The sequence below is a fragment of the Equus caballus genome, chromosome 4 (genome assembly GCF_041296265.1).
Source record: "Equus caballus isolate H_3958 breed thoroughbred chromosome 4, TB-T2T, whole genome shotgun sequence".
NCBI classification, from domain to species: domain Eukaryota; kingdom Metazoa; phylum Chordata; class Mammalia; order Perissodactyla; family Equidae; genus Equus; species Equus caballus.
The window spans coordinates 56,803,846-56,822,501 of record NC_091687.1 but is presented as its reverse complement, the minus strand read 5'-3'; the positions used below and the strand labels follow the sequence as shown (position 1 = coordinate 56,822,501).

Sequence of the window (18,656 nt, the reverse complement as noted above, 5' to 3'; positions counted from 1 at the left end):
GTTGGGCCATGTTTGGGTTATGCGATTTTCATATTTAGAATTTAATTTAGATAATATAAGATTTTTTTTCAATAAGTGATTTGAAATGGAGCAGTGTGTTTGCTTTTTCCCTTCTTGGGGAATATTGTGGCAGTGGACCTGGGGAGGTGGGGTGCATGGTAACATCCAGATGAATATGGGGGAACCTGGGAAGATGTCTAGGCTGGTGGCCTGCTTTCCCAGGGAGGGCACTTAGGACACCCTACACATTTGCCCTGTTACACATCCTGATTCAGAGCCAAAATGCAGCATTAGCAGAGGAAGTTTTCCAGATATATGAACTTGAGGGAGAGGCTCCTAGTTCCTCACAGCCTACACTGGCATGCAAGGGATTCAGAGGGAATGAGGATGTGAGGGAGTCCTCATGAATCCTATGTATGCATGTGTGTGCATGTGAGTGTGTGTGTATAACTTGTATATTCTTTTAGGCTAGAAGGTATTTAATACTTTTGCTTGGAAAAGTTAATGTTTTTCTCTCTTGTTATCTAGCAGCGTATGGCTTGAGAACAGGTCAAATCAGCTGTAGAACAAAATGAATCTACCTTTTCTTTGCATATATTCTTTTAAGAGAAAAGTTTGGTGGACAAGTCCACATGTAGCCACTTTAATTTATAATACTTTACTTGTCTTCCTGGTTGAAATAGAGACTATATATGCTAAGTTCTTGTTTGTTTGTTTGTTTATATAAGAAGGAGCTAGATATTAGTTTACTTGCAAATCTCAGAAAAGTTTCAACAACTTCATAGAGTGTAGATATTTAACATATTTAAAGAGTCTTATTGTGGAGAGTACAGAATCAGTAATTTGTGGAGCATATAAATTAGTGGCAGAAGATGATAAATATATATATATATGTATACACACACATATATATGTCTGTCTGTTATCTGTCTATCATCTATACTTGAACCCAAACATTTCACTTATAACTACTCCTCCAAAATGCGTCTGCCTTAGAAAGCATTGATTCATAAGATTTTAGAGCCAGTCAACTTTTTGAGAATCTGATAAAAGCTAAGGGACTCTATTTCTGAAAATAAACATACCCACCAAATTTTACATATATTTTTAGTGATACTCTGAAATGCAGCCATATATTTACATGACACCCTTCTAGCAGTTGTAAACAAACTATTTCCAATTCACTTTTTGGTCTTGTGTACATTTTGACACTATGTTTGCTGACTCATATTTATATCTGTTTTGCTACAAGTTTAAGTAGGAGGGATTTTTTTGTCAGTAATGCTTCAGGAAGGTCTTTGGGGTCTCCCCCTTACTTGATGCTTATCACCCTATATTCTACTTGCCAATTCAAATGTCTGTCTCCTCTTCTGAACCATAAACCTCTCAAGGGCAGAGACAGGGTCTAGTTTCAAGAAGTATCTCCAGCCTTGAAGACCATGTCTGGCCTTAGTAGACTCTCAATAAATCCTTCTTGAATGAGTAAATGAGCAAAGTAGTATTCTCATTAAACATTCAGAAAAGCTGAAGTTGTATGAGGTTCAGTGATTTGCCCAAATTCTAACAGCTAATAAATGGCATAGTTGATATGACACTCAAGGCTGATGATTCCTCATCCACGAAGTTTTCTAAAACATCACTTGTCAGGGATAAAAAAAGATGAGCTGAAGAATAAGTCACTGCCAGTGTGTGAACCCTTGTCAGAGATAAAGTCTCAGCAGCTTGGGACTGCCCACAAGGATGGAGTATAACTGTGCAAAGTCCCAAGATATGGGTCCCAAAGGGGAAAAGGAAGGGAATCTTGAGGTTGAGAGAGGCTTCTAGAGAGTGATATAATACTAATGTTAGGAAACTGTTAAATTCTTAAGAACAATGGCACTTTTAGGATGTGTAGAATATTGATTCAAAAAGTGGTTTAATCTCCTTAAAAATTAAAGTATTTAAGAACATGAGATCCTTTGGGTCTTAAGAGTTTCCTGCTTTCATTACTTTAAGAAACATCTCTTCTGACATCAGATTACATGCCCAGTTAACTGGTTAACTGGTTGATGCCAGTTAAATATTCTTATTCCTCATGCCTCCCACCCACCACACACCCAGTTTCCACAAAGAGATCTCTTTAATGTCTTCTGTTCATGACATGTCTGTGTTTTTACGTAGAGTAATAATCATGTTCCTTCTTGTTTTATAAATGAGAATGTTGCATGTTTGTGAAAACAAAAGATGAAGTTTATTGATGCCTTAGTCTTTATCAACTTCTTAATCAACTTGAGTTGATCAAGATGGTTGCCTTATGGTGAGTGGCACAGAAGACCCAAAGTATCTCGTTTAATAGCTGAAACAACCCTTTGAGTCACTGATTTGTTTTCTTATTTTATTTGTATTTAAATTTCTGTAAGAAGGCTTCCTGAAATATGACACATCTCTGAAAGTAGAACAGCCAGTAGAAGGTGTTTCTCAGAAAAACTAGCCACTGATGTGAGCAAAATCAATTTTAACATGTTACTGTAAATTTGTTTTGAAGAATGATCACATGTTTAGCATGGACAACTTCTAAATGAAGAAAGTTGAGAGGATGCTGTTCAGAGAATAGTCTAATGTTTAGAGGAATTTCAGTCATTTCCTGTTTTGGGAATACATGAAATATGCAGGAAAGTTGCGCTTTTGTTGACTTTGTCTAAAAATCTATTTGATTATAAGTGTCTTTTCAGTTTCTTAAATGATTCATTTTGAAGTCTGGCATTAAGAAAGCATTAGGAAAATATTGTGTAAAGAGAGGCTTGCTACATCTAGCCCTAGGCCATTTGACCTCCATCTCCATCTCTCTTTTTAGGTTAATGTCTTAATGTTTAGATAATAATCTGTTGACAGTGAACATTCACTCTCAAAAAGCAGCAGCGGCATTTGTGAAAGGTCTCTTTATGTAAAATAAAATATGTTCATAGCATGGGATCATGAATAAATTTGTATTTAGGATTGGACTCAGCTGCAGATGGTGTGAGCTTTTTGGGGGAGGTACCTTTATTTAAGATATATCACAAGATTTCTCATTGAGAAGTCTCTCATACCAGCATCCTCCAGTGCCTGAGATTGCTATCATTGCCATTATAAGGACGTTGCCACTTTTTATTGACAGATGTGGAGGTCTGCGATGTCCTGCATACACACACTCTCTTGTACACACACACACAAAACACTAAATTAAAGGCAAATTTAAATAACGAAGAAAAACTTGTAAGCATAGTTGTTAAGATACCTACAGGGAACAATCAAGTGTTATCAAAGACAAAGTCATTCTAAGCATGTGTCAAGGTTCTAAAGTTGGTCTAAAATTAACATTTTTTGGTTACTTAGGAGGGTAAAAATTACAGCATTAGTTCCCATTAGCTCAACAGGACAATTGCTTTGTCAGATTAGCTGTCCTGATTAGACAAGGGCACTGAAAAAAAGGAACTTGGAGAATGTGAGTTTATTTCTTTTTCTATTGGGGCTGGAGGAAGCTGGAGGAGAAAGAGTGTCTGTGACAGTCTAGGTTTTGCAGTTCTGTGTGGGAAGTAAAGGCTGAAATGAAGAGCCTGGTGTGGAGATTTCAAGAGGAGAGTGAGCAACGCCGATCAGCATGATGGCTTTCTTTAACACCGTGTTGAGCTCCAGCCGGCAGTGAAGGTAGACCTCAACAAAGGGACAAGTGGGACTTGAGTGTGTTATCAGGGATCACTAGAACAGTGTGGGGCAAGAGCAACATCAGTGCCATTTTGTCTTTTTTGCCAGGGAAGTGGAAAAGGCATCATGAAAGAGCACTTTGAACAAAAACAAAACTGGAGGGATGGTGATAGACTGAGAGAAAGAGGGCTTTTTATATAAGATACTCAGAGAGGATACTTGAGAGAAAGAACATCTTTATAATAGTCAGAAGGTGTACTGAGAATGTGCTAAGCACCTCTCTAAGTGTTTTTCTCACTAAATCTTTAAGATAACCCTGTGAGATGGATCCTATTATCATCTCCATGTTATAGAGGAAAACAATGAGGCTTAAAGATATTGGGTAACTTTCCCATGGTCTTTACTGTCTTTAAAGACATTTAAAGCTGGCAGGTAGCAGAGCTAGGGTTGAAACTAAGGAAGGCCAAGGCAGTTTTAATTACATGTCCAAAGGGGAACATGATGTGAAAGGAAGTTTTTGGTTTTTTTCTGTTAATCATTTGTAGCTCTAGAGGGTAGAAGTAGGAATCAATGAGAAGTCAGAGAAAAAAAGATTTCAGGGCATCACAAGGAAACATTTTCTGAAGTTAAATTAATCCTATGTAAAAGGACTTCTTTGTGAAACAGTGAGCTTCCTAATACTAGACACGTTAAAGTGGAAATCAGATGGCCATATGTTAGCGGAGCTGTAGGGCAGTTTGAGATCTGAGTGGGACTGGTAGACTAGGTGACCTTCAAATTCCTGTGACTGAAAATTACTACCCTGTGAGTTTCTTAACATCAGGGTTCATATGCATTTTGAGGCCTAGAAAGTAAGAGTTCAATCATGGGTGACTCTGATCTTCCTGGGAGTCAAAACAAAAAGGGAAAATGTATTCTCAGTTTGATTAAAAAAAAGTAGAAAATGAGTTTATTAGGGAAAGTGGACCTTTTCTTTGCTCTCCTCTCAGAGGCCTATTGAATTTGGTTGTTAGGCTCAGTCAGTGGAGGAAGTATGATATAGCAGGGGCTTTAAAATGATTTTAAAACATAAATATTGTCAGTGTCATTTGCATTTGTATCTTTGGGTCATTGATCATTACCATCTTTAATTGACATCCAGGGCCCATTTTTTTTACTTTGTTTTTTGGGGGCTTTTTTGTTTTTTGATGAGGAAGATTTGCCCTGAGCTAACATCTGTGCCAATATTTCTCTGTTTTGTATGTGGGACACTGCCACAGCATGGCTTGATGAGCGGTGTATAGGTCCACACCCAGGAACCCCAGGCCACTGAAGCAGAGTGCATGAACTTAACCAATACATCACTGTAGGACCCAGTTTTTGACACATAGGTAGGATTCTCTGGACCTGAGAAACATAGGTAATCTTTAAAAGTCATGTATTTGCCATGTATTAATGTTATCCAAATTGAATCAAATATGATAATGACTTCTTATTAGCACTTAGCATGGTTTTAACATCAAAGTGATAACATGAATTAATAGTGCTCAACTCAGTTGAGATCTTGATCTCTTTAAAAAACCCACAGTGGCATAGTAGTCCTTGGAGATGGAAGCCTAAAGATCTTCCTGTCCTGTAATTATTTATGAGCTGTATCTGCTCTTCTTTAAATAAGAAAACATCTCCTACTCTGTCTGGACTTTTGTTATTTATTTACACTGAAGAGGTTGGGGAATGAAGACCAATACAGCCAGGGATAGACAGTTTATAAGACAAAACAAGGAAAAATCATACTTAACTCTGCTTGGCTGAGCAAAATGAAATTGTGAATGTGTGTCTTATGGGTTATGTATCTAAAAGCAATGGAATGTTATCCAGCTATTGGAGAAATAAAGCAAATGGAATATAATGCAGATATGAAGACCAGAAACATAATTATCAATTCTAATTTTGGGGGCAATTAAATAGAAAATAAAAAAGAAATTATTGATAAGGTTCCTAAGGAATAAGGAAAGCTTTTAACCAGAAAAATGTGATACACCTTTATTGGGAGTGAGACCTACTGATTTAGTTTAAATAAGCAAATTAAAAAAAAATTACTCTGCATAAAACCCTGGATTTGGACCTGAGGAACACATAAAATGAGACACAATCCCTACTGCAATAGTTTACTATCTTGTACAGAATCAGTGCAATGAGCCAATAAGTCTAGTAAAAGGCAGTAGATTACACCTGTCATAACTGGGGTATAAACAAAGTTCAGTGGGGTTCAAAGGAGGGAAGGCTCACTTCCTGTTTGAGGTGGGGAAAAGATATGGCTTTGTGGGAGAAATGACATTTGAAAAATGCATGGCATATTTACAGGCGAACAAAAGGAGAGAGAGCGGACCAGGCAGAGAAATGATTAAAGGCAAGTCGATAGGCAAGTGTGAGTCAGTTCTGAGAAAGTGTGCCAGCTAGAGTGGAGCAAAGGTATGTGAGGAGGTAAGAAACAGGAGATAATGCTGGAAATGCAGGCTGAAGCCACCCATGATGAGTCCTGTATAGGCTGACGCATGTGCATTTATTTTCACAGGTGATGAAGGGTCCTTAATCTGTGGAATTGAGGGATGGTGGTGTCACAGGGCTGTCCAGTGTTGTGTGCAGGTTGCACACTGCAAATCTTAGAGGGTGCCATTCTCCTGGTAACTCTGTATGTTTCTATATTTATTATGACCATGTTTTACCCATCATGGGTTTTATTACATTATGACAATTTTCCTGACAGGTTGAAGTCAAGTGTCCTGAAGATGGGATGATTTTTTGATTTGAACAAAAGCACCATATTGGCTGGTGAAGCCTGTGACAGCTGTGCTGTAGGTAGATGTGTCTTAAAGCAGAAGATAGGACCAGTTGCTTCAAGGAGAGACTGGAGCCTTTGACAATAGTAGACACAAAAATAGGAGCTTAGTTTGGAAAAGATAGGCTGATGTCAAATCTAGGTAGGAGGCAATGGAAGAAGGACCCACACATGACTTGAAATATGGGTGACAGATAGTGGTGGCAAATAGGAAGTAGAAAAGTGAGAAAGGAGATTTATCAAGGAAGAGGAAAGGGAGGTAGATGGAAGGCAGAAATGAAAGATTCCATTTTGAGCACATTTTGGAGCCAGACATGTTAACTGAACATGTAGGTGGAAGTGTCAGCCATTAGGCTGAAATGTTGGTCTGGAGGTCAGGCCAGGAGTTGGACTAGAGGCATCTACATAAAAGTGATTGCTGAGGTAACAGGAGAGCCGGGAGAGAGGCCAGTGGAACAGAACTGGGCTCAGAAGCAGTCCTCCTTGTTATCACATTTTGTTCTCTAACTCCCAAAGAATTAGGAATAAATCGTGCAAAAGGAGCCTGCTTTCTTAGTAATGTGATGGTTGGCCAGTGTGTTTCCTTTCTGATTCCTGCCAACCATCAAATGCAGTCAGATCACCAGCTCTTATACATAAACATATCAGTTTTTCATTATAAGATTAGATAGGAGTGTCAGCAGGAGAGGCTTTCTGACCAAGGCAGAATCATTGATGACTTGGTAATGTTTTAATGGGGAAATGGAAGCCCAGAAATCAGTTATAAGATGCAGTCAACTCCTCACTCAAGAAAGAAAGCCATGGCAAAAACCATCTGAAAGTATTTTTATTTAACCCTCATATGCACTATATGTAGCTGTACAGTTTCTTCTCAGTGTTTCTCTTAAACTGATGCTAAAATTAATTTACATCTCATAAGGCCATAAAATTGATGATGAGAAAAGATAGTCATGGGGGCCGTCCCTGTGGCCCAGTGGTTAAGTTTGTGCACTCCGCTTCAGCAGTCTGGGGTTCGCCAGTTTGCACCCTGGCACAGACCTACTCACCATTCGTCAAGCCATGCTGGGATGTCATCCCATATAGAAGAACTAGAATGACTTACAACTAGGATATACAACTATGCACTGGGGCTTTGGGGAGGAAAAAAAAGAGGAAAGAGGAAGATTGGCAACAGATATTAGCTCAGGGCCAATCTTTCTCACCAAAAAAAGAAAAAAAACCTTACATTCTCTTAAAAAAAAAAAACAAAGAAAGAAAGAAAGAAAAGATAGTCCAAGAAGTGCATTGGGTGGCAGAGAAGTGTTTAGGAGATGAAAATGTTTGCCTCATATAAGGCTTATGTAGAGAATGAGGGCTTATTCTAATGACTGTCCTGGGCTTCTCTTCTCATGTTTCTAGATTGTCTGGCAGGAATATTTCCTGGTATTAGTGTTCTCATACTTGCTAGGAAGACCTCAGCAGTCAAGATGGCATCCATGTTCCAAATGTTTAGTGGAAGTTGACACTCAAATACAATCTATCTCCAACTCACCCTCCTTCCTATTTTATGCTACTTTACTGGACACAGGGTCCAGTCTAATCTGAGAGTCATAAAGTATTTGTTCTTATGTATCCTCAGGAAAGTTTAAAAAAAAGAGCAACATATGGGTCATCATCAGTATTTCCTTGGTATATCATTTTAAATTCCTAACATGACAATGCTTTATTTATTTTCTGGACTTTTCAGGGAAATAGAAAAGTATTGCGTGCCAGTATCTCCAGGTTGGTTGAGGAAAATTTGATGTTACGTCAATCTATTTGAAATTTAGCATTCTGATCCCCTCAGCTGAATATTGTATGACTATTATTGATACTCAGTTCTCTAGCTGATATTCCCATTGACTAGAGTGACTTTTTTTTTTAATGTAGTAAACTATATTTCAGAATGTTATTGGTGTAGTAGTGAAATTAAATGAAATATTTAATGGCAGCACTTTGACCTACAAGTAGGAATGTATACATTTTTAGAGAACATTTAATATAGACCAATATTTGTAAGATAAAATCAAGGAAGGAAAAACTTGGGCCTTATAAACAGTATTTGGTGTGTAAAGTTCATGAATTTGGTTGTGCTTTTGAAAATACAATAGTTGGAAACATTAAATCTATCTAAACAATGATGTTCTTATTAGTATGGTGGGCTGGTCCCTCAAATATTATTTACATTTGAACAATCTCATTTTCTCATGCCTTTAGAAACTGTTCTAAATTATCCTATGTTTTACTATTTAACAGATTTAAAGATGTGACAGATCTCATATTATTGGTACATAGCTCTTTGTAAAGTATAGAAAGCTGTAAATTGGGTTATTTTCTTCAATACTGTGAGCTTCCATTAAGAGAAACTAAACCAACAAATAAATGCACACCAATGTGTACTTAAAAACACCAATTAGGCCCTTGAATTAAAGATAGCTCTTGAGCTGTATTTTTTGTCAAGAATATATGTGTGTATTTAGTTCATGCAGCTTACCCAGCTGGTTTTAATAAATATTTACTGACATCAATGACAAGTGAGAATATTAGTCAGTGTGCAAGAATATATTTTTCTTAAAAATTTAAATCAGGTAAAAAGTCAGAAGAGAAAATTAATGGCTGTTGACTATATTACAGAAATGACTGTAAAATGAACCTGGAAGAAAAGAAGACATATCTGGTTCCCAGGGGAAAAGTGTACATCCCATTTTTGTTTAGAATATTAAAAAAAAATTGGAAATATTTGTAGATTTCTTTTTACTTTCTTTTAAAAATACTTAGGGACTCCCCAGTCCAGAGTAAGTTTGGAGGCCGGAATATTAAAACTTTTTGAGGAAAGTTTTGCTTTCAGACTTCCCAAAGGATGTTGTGAAATCTCTTGCAGAATTATAGAGATGTTCTTCTAAACTTTCACTTGGCCCTGACAGCCTGCTTTTTGATGTTTTTTCCTACTACCCAGTAAAATGTAGAACAGTCAATCAATTAACCAACTAAACAAACAAGCAAAAAAGGCTGGATCTGTAGAAATGTATAATTTGTGAAATTGCCTATAGTGAACGCCTGCAAAAATATGGTTTGAAGCATAAGAGGCTGGTGATGTTGAAAACATAAAAGAATTATATTCTCTTATTTTCTCTGGTTGATACCATATGACTTCAACTATGTATCCATAGCTCTTCTGTTTTTCTTCAGTAAAAACCACATATACAATGAGGAAATTAAAGTCTATGTATGATTGTTATGGACTGAATTGTAGTCCCTCTACATTCATGTGTTGAAGTCCTAACCCTCATTACCTCAGAATATAACTGTATTTGGAGATAGGGCTTTTACAGAGGTAATTATGGTGAAATGAGGCCATTAGGTTGGGCTCTATCTAATCTGACTGGTGCCCTTATAAGAAGAGGAGATTAGCACATACAGAGATGCATGTGCACAGAGAAAAGGCCATCTACAAGCTCCAGAGAGAGACCTCAGGAGAAACCAAACCTGCTGACATCTTGATCATGGACTTTAGCCTCTACAATACCAGTCTGTGGTATTTTGTTACGGCAGTCTTAGCAAACTAATACAGTGATAATGGAGTAAGTACTAAATCTTTGAAGAAAAAGCATTGAGTCATTTAAATCTCTTATAAAGGTACATATCCTTGCATTTGAGCCACAGGTTCCCATGTATATTTTGTTATGTAACAATTCTGGTTTCCTCTCATGTTACTCTCATTTAACACACATAACTGTGGACATTTGTTCATCTGATCACTTCTTTCATTCCACCTGGACTGCTTGCTGTTCGTTTCATACACCTCTAAGTGTATGTTGTAGGAAAACATCTGTGAAAAAAATTGGATTTGAATTCTCTCTTCACTTTTTAAAAATTGTGGTAAAAAACACATAATAGAAATTTTACCATATTTACCAGTTTTAAGTGTACAGTTCAGTAGTGCTAAGTGTCTTCACGTTGTTGTACAATAGATCTGCAGAATTTATCATATATGGCCTTTGTCATGTTGAGGCTGTTTCCTTCTAGTCCTAGTTTGTTGAGTCTTTTTATCATGATTGTTTGTTGAACTTTATCAAATACTTTTTCTTCATCAATTGAGATCACATGGTTTTTGTCCTTCATTTTTTTAATGTGGTGTATTTCATTGATTGATTTTTATATGTTAAACCATCCTTGCATTGCAGAAATAAATCACACTTGGTCATGATGTATAATCCTTGTACTGTGCTGTTGAATTTGGTTTCTAGTATTTTGTTGAGGATTTTTTGCCTCAATATTCATCAGAAATATTAATTTGCAGTTTTCCTTTCTTGTAGCATGTTTTCTGGCTTTGCTATCAGGGTGATGCTGACCTTATCAAAGGGGTTTGGAAGTGTTCCCTTTTCTATTTTTTGGAAGAGTTTAAGAAGGATTGGGCTTAATTTCCCTTTAAATGTTTGGCAGTATCCACCTGTGGAAGCCATCAGGGCCTCAGCTTTTCTTTATTAGGAAGTTTTTGATTACTGACTCATTATCTTTACTCGTTAGAGGTCTGTTCATATTTTCTGTTTCTCCATGATTCAGTCTTGGTAGGTTGTATGTTTCTAGGAATTCATCTGTTTCTTTTAGGTTGTCCAATCTGTATAATTGTTCATAATAGTTCCTTATGATCTTTTTTATTTCTGTGGCATTAGGTATAATGTGCTCTCTTTCATTTCTGATTTTATTTGAGTCTTCTCTCTTTTTTTCTTAGTTAATCTTTCTGTTAATTGATTTTACTTATCTTATTTTAAAAAATCCACTTTTAATAGTTGCGAGAACATATTACTTAAACTTGGTGTTTTTATCTGTTCATCTGTAAAATGGGCATATCATGTACTGTACCGGATTGCTGTACCCTACTTACATTATTTCATTCAACTCTTTGCAGTCACATACTTGGTCCTGAATAAATAATAGTTAGCATTATTTTTAATTGTTTAAATAAGAGAGAAATTTCTCTCCCTCTGTAGATGACAAATCCCTTTCTCATTCCTTTTCAAAATAATCATGAACTCTAAGCTTTACACATATTATTAGCCTTCACTTCTTGGGAATTTTGAATCTTGCTGCTGGTTTGCCTCTTATTGTTCTTATACAATTCTCCTTTTGATTGTATGGCCGTTCTGTGCACGTTTAACTTAGTAGGGATAGATTACTTCTAGAAGCCTTTCATTATTCATTTGCTTATACATGACTACGGGTTGATACCTAACTAGGAGAATTTTTCTCGGAGGTGTTTTTCCAACTGTATTCTCTATTGAGTGGGGTAATTCCATAGTCATTCATATACTATGGGACACTGTTTTCATATAACTGTCCTCTAAATTAAAAGAAGTTGAATAAAGTGAAAGCTTACTTATTCCCTATACCTGTTTCTGGTAGATGTGGTTTCAATATTTAGGATGGAAGTGAATATAGCTTTTTGTGTGTGGACTGCTTTTCCTGTGTGTTGTTTGGGACGGCTCTTGTTTGATTTACAGCTTGATTAAAGATAGCTGAGTTTTAATTTTGACCTGACTAAGGTATCTGAAAACAATTATAGGCATGGATAACGCCTATTAGAATTTTTCTTATTAAAGCCCAACCCCAAAGCAGTATTTGGCTTTATGAGCAAAGGGAAAATCCTTTGATTCCCCTGGTGGAAAAGTGTATACAGTGAGTTTTATTCTCGTTGTTGTTACCCATTGATTATCCTGTAAATCATGGAGGGTAAAGTATTTACCCTTGAAGGGTGGAGAATGGGATTTGGGTGTAGAGAAAGGAAGTATAACATTATCGCACTTTGTTAAAATTATACAAATTAATTGCAAAACTATTAGTGAATTCAGCATTTCCTATTTTAAAGCTTATTATCTAGTTCAGAGTTATTCATGGGTAATATTACATGTTTGATTTGCAATTGTAACAATCAGCTTTTGCTGTGTCAACAAACAATCTTAAAATTTCAGAGGCTTGCAACAATAAACATGCCTTTCTTGCTCATGTTACATGAGGGCTGTGAGTTGGCTGTAGCTTTGTTGGTATCAGCTGAGCTTCACGTGTCTTCTAATTCCTGTGCCTAGGCTGATGAGCAACCATTATCTGGGGCATGCTCTTCTCATGGTGAGAAGAGCTCAAGGGGGACATAAGTAAACCACAAAAATGCACTAGACTTTCATATCCTATTGACCAAAGCAGGTCACATGGCCCAGCCCCAAATCAATGGGGCAGGGAAGAGAACTCTGCCTCCAGGAAAGTGTAGCAAGAGCGAGGAGGGAATGACATGAACACGAATTCAATCCACCACAAGAAACTGTCTTGGAAATACTGTAGACCCTTCTTGGGCAATCCCATAACAAACTCAACATAAATTATTTCTAAGTCACAGAATTTTAGAAACGAAAGTTTTTTTTAAGTCATGGATTCCTTCATTCAAAGTGATATTGTATTTTGAGGCCGAAAAGTAAAAAGATTGAAGTGGGGCTGGGGGACATAATGTCCTACCTGCTGATGGCTTCCTCTTGGCCTCCTTGCTTCCCTCACTACAGTTTCCTGGCAAACCCTAAGAGGATTCTGCAGAACATAGCCGAAAAATCACCAGTGCAGCATTTTGCAATGCAGGCTCCACAGATGTTTAGGGGTGCTAGGTTACAAACACATGTAAAACGTTCTGTGTGGCTTGAACAAAGCTAAGCAGAGCTGCAGGAATTCTCAGAACCTTTACTGTGTTAATGTTCCTCGTGAACCTCCAAGAGGGGAATATAGGTCTCAGAAGTGAGCAAACTTTTATGAAGCAACTTATACTTTGGAACACATCTTAGGAATGGCTGCGATAGACAACTGCTCTATTATTTAAAAAAATATCTGTGGCAGAGACTCAAGATGGAACAATTGGTTGAGTTTTTCTAGATAGTTAGTTAGTTAGTTGCAGAAATCAGATTAAAATTCAGGTCTCCTCTCTCCCTCCCCAGGAGTCTTTGGTCATGTTGTTGAGTTTGTTCCTATGACCAGGACATACTTTCGCAGTGAGGTCATGGTCATGGGATATTTTAACCTTTGCAAACAATAGGCCTGGTAAGTGCCTCTGTTAGGGTCCAATTAGGAAGAAATTAAGTGACCATGAGTAACTGGTTTCACAAACAAAGTGAATGAAGGATTGTATGATATGATCTGAAGCAACTCTTGGGATAAACTGCAACATTAACAAATGCTCAGGGATTTTTTTTTCTCCAGTGAATTTAAGGCTGCATTCATGAAGAAAATAATGGTTGTTGAAAACTGTAATTCTCTGTAGTAAACAGATTCTACTCTTTTCTTTCCTTTTATCTTTTGTTCACAAGTAAACGACTATTGTGAATCTGTATAATTTATGTCCTAGTTATTGTTTGAAAAGTTCTTTAAGAGTGATGATGATGCAGGGTTGGTGAGCCCAGGAGTCGAAAGAAAGATTTCTTGGACTCTCAAGATCTGGCAGTAGTGCTCTTTTATTTAGAGAATAGTGTGGAATAGCTTGGGGATAGGGCCCATGGGCAGTCAGAGCTGCTGCTGCTGCCGCTTCTGCTGCCCCCGCTGGCATGGCGACAGGACCCATGGGCAGGCAGAGCCGCTGCTGCTGCGCCGAGTTGAGGGTTAGGGCTAATTTTATAAGGCATGGGTATGTGAGTCATCTCTTTACAAGACAAAAGAAAGAACATGAAAAAAAGTTAAAGTGGTATCAGTGCAGGTGGGGTCTGGTCATTGGGTGATCCCATGACTTTTAGACAAGAATCAAATCGGGTTAAGTAAAGGTTAGAAAGGTTAGAAGCCACCACCCTAAATCAGTTACATGAGATTGCCAGACAGCAACCAACTTAAGTTCTTGCCTTCCCCATTAAGAGTTTCTAGGGACAAGGTCATCTCTCTTCTTCTTCCTGGTACAGAGAGGGAGGCACCTTTTACAGACAGAGATTTACCTTACAAATGTAAATGTGTCCCACCAAGGGCAAGTTCCATTCCCCAGAGCCTCCCTCCCTGTCCCAGTTTATCAAAAGCAATCAGCCCCAAACAATCCCGATGCCAAAGAGACATATCCTGGGGTGGCCAATTTCAGGTCCCTACAAGGTCATCCCCCCTTCCTGCACAAGTGCAAATATCTCTCGAAGAGTAAGCAAATTCCAGTCCTCGGAGCCTGCTTCTCATCTGCAGTTTTAAAAGTAACCAGCCTAAAATCCTCCTCAATGATAGTGATGGTAGATCTCCACTTAGGAGATAAGCTTGACCCTAAACTTACCAACAGTTTCATAGCTCTTATACATTCAGAGGGAGTAATCATCATCAGTCTTATGTATCTAATGAAAATCCATGATATGAATTGGTGGTGGGAAATAAAATGGAGGAGAGCCTTGTTCTTATATAATTACCTGTAATTTGAAAATTCAAAATTTGAAATACATTAAGATCTCAAAAATGCATTAGTAAATGGGAAATGTCCAAAAGAATTAGGATAAACACTTGGTAGAATGTGTTTCATGTCTCAAATATCTGTAAAATACAAAAAGTAGAGAAAAGAACAGCAAAATGTAACAAGAAAGAGAAATACTTTTTAATTTAACTTAACTTCTTTCATAAATATTGAGGAAGTGCAACTTCAGATTTTCCTCTATTCTTATAGAGCAAGCATCCTATGGCTTTTATTTTTAACTTGATAGCTCAAAGAGGCAAGCTCAGTGTTTATAGTTTTATGAACATTTGCCTTAGGCATCAGTGATTGAAATTGCAAAAGAGCAAATATAAAACTTTCCAGGTGTGTGTAAATGAAGACCATATGTGAAGATAAAGCTGTGATTAGAATACAGATTAAAGGCTGACAGTGGGGCCGGCCCTTGGCCCAGTGGTTAAGTTCATGTGTTCTGCTTTTGCGGCCCAGTTCAGATCCTGGGCGCAGATGTGGCACCGCTTGTCAGGCCACGCTGAGGCAGTGTCCCACATGCCACAACTACAAGGACCCACAACTAAAATATACAACTATGTACTCGGGAGATTTGGGGAGAAAAAGCAGAAAAAAAGAAGATTGGCAACAGTTGTTAGCTCAGGTGCCAATCTTGAGGGGAAAAAAAAGGATGACACTGATTTTTAAAATCTATAGTTAAAGTTGTTGACAAAAATAATCCATAACCAATCTATAAATGAAAATTTGGGTGAGTTTATTCTGAGCTGAAATCTGAGGACCATGGCCTGGGGCCTTTCTTCCTGAAAGAAGAAAGGGCACCAAAGAAGTGGGGTGCACAGATTGGTTATATACCCCCAGACAGGATGTTTCACATATGATTGGAATGTCCCTTTTACAGTAGTTGCGAGACTGCTCTGTCGGCACAGCGATTGATGGAAACAGCAGGTAGGTCTTCTGTCTCAGTGAATACAGCAGGGTGGCAGGCCTGATGTCTCGAGCTGGGTGGTCACAGGTGAGCTGGATGGTCAAAGGTGAGTGCAGCAATCAGTTCCTAGCCTAAGGAAAGATGCTCATCCTTAAGGAAATGCCAATGTGGGGGGAAGTTGCACCTTTATCTTAAGGCCATTTGCTCTTGCCATAGTAAATGTTTTAAAGCAGATATACAATGCGTGCTCAAGGGCCACAGTCAGGTCCTTTTGGAAAAAACAAAGTCAGGCCGAATTAGGTTTATACCAACTGGCTTCCTCATATACTTCAATATATCCTATTGCTTGCCATTTTTATTTGTCAAAGTGAAACTTTGTTTTAGGTTAACACAGTGATCTCTGATTTCATTAGCTTTTGTGCACCTCCTGAATATTCCATTCTACATGCTTAGAGATGTCTTACTGACTAATTTCCAATTTTGTAAAAGCTATTCTAAGCTTTTAAGATTTTTTTCTAGTCTCCCCCATAAAAACTCTGCATATTTTCCTGGACTTGATTTTTTTCCCTCTTAAGCTACAAAAACCATAAACAAACCACTTTTAATTCACATATTATATACAAATAGAAAAGTTTGTACAAATCGTAAGTGTACACATGGTGAATTTTCACAAATTGAACACGTGTAATCTGCACCCCAGAGGACCCCTTTATACTCCCTTCTAGATGCTCAGAAACTTTTGTACATAAAGCAAAATTTGTGGGCCCATTAACCTCCAACTGAGTCATTTCAAAGTTCAGATTTTTCACCCTTCTTTGGGAATTGGCCACATTTTGAATTTGATTGTCATTATATCCCAATGAGTTTGTCTTATTCTGTAAATGCTTGAAATTACTTTGATATTTTCCCCAGAGCTAGATGCATCCACTAGTGTTCAGATTCGACTATCAACTTGGAAACCTCTTTTCTTGAGCATAGGTGGCTATTTGAGTTGTGGCCAGATTTCTGCTATTATATTCAAATTGCATAAATAGTAACCAAGATTAAATGCTGCTTTTTTAGAAGTATATACACCTATATGTAAGGACTATCTGAGACCTTCTCTTCCTTCTCTATCTTCTGGATCTGTAATATTTTTGTGAAAGATTAAGTTGTCTGTCACATGAGAAGAAAGTTCACTAAGAATCCAGCAACGGTGTTACAGTGGTATATTTCATAGTAAAATTAGTTAAAAAAAAGTTTATTTTAGTTGTTTGTCATTAGTCATTGTACAATAATCCCTCCATAGTAATGTATCTATATATATTATTATGTATAATTACATACATACATAATATTGTAACCACAGGCCCTCTAGGACCAGTTCAGACTTACCTAGTCTTATCAACAGAAGGTTACTCAGGGGCAAGCCAAAGATTTGCAAGTCACATAACCAGAGCATGTATAGAGGAGAAGTTCATGACCTGAAATGACCCCAGAATGAAAGATTTACCCCCCATGGAACCAAAGGACCAGGACCTGACTGGAACTTGAAAGTCAGACTCTTATCAGAAGCGAGAGGTCTGTTGTCTAGGAAGGTCCAGTGTTAAAACCCCTTCCGCACCTCACCATAAATGTTTAAAACCTTACCATGACTATTTAAAACCTTACCATAAATGCTTAAAGCCCTCCAATCAAAACTTGCTCCACTAGCATTTCTGCATATCAGCCTATTCTTCCTGACCTCTTTTTTTTTTCCAAGTAATTTTATTGGAATTATAATGGGTCATAACATTGTGTAATTTTGGGTGTACATTATTGTTTATCAATTCTTGAATACAGTTCATCGTGCTCACCCCCAGTAGTCTAATTTTTATTCATCACCATACATATGTGCCCTTTTATCCCTTTTGCCCACCCCTCAACCCCCTTCCCCTCTGGTAACATCTAATCTGTTCTCTTTCTTATTCATGTATTTGTTATCTTCCACATAAGAGTGAAATCATTCAGTATTTGTGTTTCTCTGTCTGGCTTATTTTGCTTAGCATCATACCCTCAAGTTTCATCCATGTTGTTGCAAATGGGACAATTTTGTCTTTTATTAATGGCTGAGTAGTATTCCATTGTATATATGTACCATATCTTCTTTATCCATTCATCTGTAGAAGGGCACTTGGGTTGCTTCCATATCTTGGCTATTGTGAATAATGCTGCAGTGAACATGGGGGTGTATAAGTCTCTGTGGATCATTGATTTCAAGTTCTTTGGATAAATAACCAGTTGTGGGATAGCTGGATCTTATGGTATTTCTATTTTTAATTTTTTGAGAAATCTCCATACTGTTTTCCATAGTGACTGTACCAGTTTGCATTCCCACCAGCAGTGTATGAGTGTTCCCTTTTCTCCACATCCTCTCCAACATTTGCTGTTTTTTGTCTTGGTAATTATAGCAATTCTGACTGGTGTAAGGTGATATCTCATTGTAGTTTTGATTTGCATTTCCTTAATAATTAGTGATGTTGAGTATCATTTCACGTGTCTGTTGGCCATCTGTATATCTTCCTTGGAAAAATGTCTGCTCATGTCCTCTGCCCATGTTTTGATTGGGTTGTTTGTTTTCTTCTTTTGTTGTTGAGTTGTATGGTTCTTTATATATTTTGGAGAAATGAAACTTTCGTTATTTGCAGATGACATGATTCTATGTATAGAAAACCCTAAAGAATTCACCAGAAAACCATTAGAAATAGTCAACAACTACAACAAAGTTGCAGGGTACTAAATCAATTTAAAAAAATCAGTTGCATTCCTCTACACTAACAATGAAC

General features: G+C 37.4%; 1 protein-coding gene across 1 annotated transcript in view; it reads right to left on the bottom strand.

Annotated features, from left to right (window-relative positions):
• Window positions 1-15,660: 15,660 nt before the first annotated feature.
• Window positions 15,661-18,656, bottom strand: part of LOC111773188 (uncharacterized) — a 46,155-nt gene continuing 43,159 nt past the window's right edge. Inside the window, exon 5 of the mRNA XM_070264671.1 lies at window positions 15,661-18,545. Within this exon, the coding sequence (XP_070120772.1) occupies window positions 18,480-18,545 (66 nt within the window). The 3' untranslated portion in view covers window positions 15,661-18,479. The remainder of the gene's footprint in view (window positions 18,546-18,656) is intronic.